General features: G+C 41.0%; 1 protein-coding gene across 1 annotated transcript in view; it reads left to right on the top strand.

Annotated features, from left to right (window-relative positions):
* Nucleotides 1-937, top strand: part of LOC311363264 (interleukin-17 receptor E-like protein) — a gene marked incomplete at both ends in the record, with an annotated part of 9484 nt that extends 8547 nt beyond the window's left edge. The window contains one exon of the mRNA XM_084483232.1: nucleotides 824-937. Within this exon, the coding sequence (XP_084339358.1) occupies nucleotides 824-937 (114 nt within the window). The remainder of the gene's footprint in view (nucleotides 1-823) is intronic.
* Nucleotides 938-2689: the final 1752 nt, after the last annotated feature.

The following is a 2689-nucleotide window of genomic DNA, read 5'->3' as shown; positions in this document are numbered from 1 at the left end:
CCTGAGGGGAACTGCTGGAGATATCAGATCAATAGCAGATTGCATAACTTCTCCTCGTGTCACGCTTGTGTCAGAGCCAAAGACAAGAGGGCAGCCGGCTGATCTCAGCTGCTCTATTATGTTCTGTTCTTTCAAACTTTTCAGACAGTTCTCCTCCCACAATGTTTCACAGCGTTCCACATTTTAAAGTGTAATCTGTGCTTGGCATCCTACACTATTATTTATCTTTTTAGATATTTTTTCAGTCTTTGCAGTCCTTTCCTATCACCTTTTTTTTAACCTTGAAACTTCATTAACATGTTTAAAAAAATCCTTTATTTTTTAAATGCAACCGCAAATCATGTCTTACCTTTGTTATTATCATACTAATACTTACTAATATTTACTACTACTAAGCATTGTTTTTTATACTATTATAATCAAACCAATGCTTCTATGTATAGTAGTAATACTGTATCCTACTAATACTACTTATCATACTAATACTACCATGTATCATACCTATACTATATCATACTTATACAACCATGTATCATACTTGTACTATATCATTCTAATGCTTACCATAGTAATTATCCTACTTATACTGGTAGGCCTATACTTGTATTCCTACTGCTTTGTACAACTACTACTATTTATCATACAGATAGGTATTATGTATCAAAGCATGTGGCCTGTTTGTTTAACAGCCAAACTAATCACAGGAAGTGCATTTTCTCCTAACTTACACAGTCCCGACATGCGATGCATTGACCCTATACGTTTACACTTACACTAGACTACCTTAACCAAGCCCGTCTCCTTTTTCTTTGTTTTGTCGCAGTTCTACACAGACTCGCAGTCCTGGACCAAATGTCCCTTCAAAGGCCTTTCCAAGGTACAAAACGACCACACAAACCCCCCACAGCTCGCCGCCTCGTGCCCCCAGCCCTCCTGAGGTGGCCCCCCCCCCCCCCCCCCGTCCTTCTCCTGGAGGACCACGGACCCAACCATTTCAAAACAGGAACTGCCGTCCTATTTTCTTGTCACCACTTGCAAAGAATGATGGAAATTAATGTACATAATTTAGTATTTTTAGAGTATTTATGCGACTTGGATGTTTATGGCAATGGATACTATATTTATGGTTTCTATGGATTATTTGTATATTATCTATATAGATGTATAAACAAAACATATTTTTTTACGTATGCAGCTTAATGATGCCACATCTTTTGTTAGTTTTGCATTTTTGTACAGCTTTGTTCAGTTGCTTTTTGACGTTGTTTGACAGCTTCATTGATAGCTGTCTGTATGTGACACTCTGCACCTCTGCAAACAATTTTTCACAGCATGCCCACAATGTGAACCTCCGTTAATGTAAGCATTTGTATCTGATTTGACTGAAAAAAAAAAAATGCTATTTTTAACCTCATGTGGGCTACTGTAATACAGGCTCATATGATTTAGGGCCCTGCTATTATACGTCTATGAAATGCAACAGTGGCACCATTGAATGTGCTCCGTTCTGTTTGACTACGCACGGGATTCAAACTCTCGCATCAGAGTAGAAGTTGAACTGGATTTTGTTTTTTGAATTGTTTTTTAAAATGTACGTGTATCTTTCAATGGTGTCGAAATGCTGCAGAAACTTTAGAATGTGATATCGTGCAACCTCCCAGAATCGATAGACTAAAGGTGTCGAATGTGCTCTACCTGGAGAAGAAGACTACTACTGGACAGTGCCACTGCCTGTACACAAAGGGGCTAAGCCTGAGTCACTACCCCACCCCAACAACAGGCGGAACGGACAGGCTTTTCTTTCTGTAAGCCACGCCCGTTCCTTGCACCCCATCCTCCAATCTGACTGAGGCTGTTTGGTGTGCATGTTGGGAAGGAAGTTGTTTCTCTGACGGTTTCTGCTGTGTATCATGCCTTCTTCTGCGAAACTAGCGGCGTGTTTACCACTCACTGAATCAGGAAGTAAAGGTTATGTAAACTGTAAACTACTCCCGGATGATGAATGCAAATAACTGTGGAGGAAGTTCAATATTTTAGTGTGTTCTTTTTGACTAAGGACTGATAATGTTATAATGACACATGATGTTACCGCCTACCGCCCCTTCAAAGCAGGTCCGACTTGAATTAATCTATATGGACCTCAAAGCAAACTGGTTGTACTGGTCCCATCAAAGCACTTGTCGGTCGGTCTGTCTGTCTGTCTGTCCTAAGTCTGCCGGTCAATAGTTCAATAAAGCAATGCATGCCTGAAGCCTCGGCATCCTGACTCAGCATTTTAATGGCGCTTTGGTAATGATGTGTTGAATTGTGTTTCAACACGCCATCTGGGGCCATCTGGGAATACGTTTCCCTGAGCACGTCCTCATTGTTTCGGAGAAGGCGATGCTTTGGTTTGTCCGCGTTGTCTTCCTGGTAGAAGATATGATATTTTAACAAACAAGCACCTCGTTGTTCCTGAGTGAGAGAGGCACACGGATCCTAACTCATGCGTGCGTCTAAACCACTACATCTAGTGGTGAAAGCTCAGGTCTCCTCCTTTGCTGTATCTTTTCCCTCGTGGCTTGAGGTTGGAGAGCAACCAGGCTGTTGTTTTGTTATTATACGTGTCCGAATGGTAAAGGTAGAATCTTCTTTATTGTTATCCACAGTGTAACATCGAATTCATTCATAACCAGTTCCCGGTAATCAC

Source organism: Micromesistius poutassou (genome assembly GCF_964030765.1).
Source record: "Micromesistius poutassou genome assembly, chromosome: 18".
Lineage (NCBI taxonomy): Eukaryota > Metazoa > Chordata > Actinopteri > Gadiformes > Gadidae > Micromesistius > Micromesistius poutassou.
Note: the sequence above shows the minus strand (reverse complement) of the source record. Positions and strands in the feature narration are given on the sequence as shown.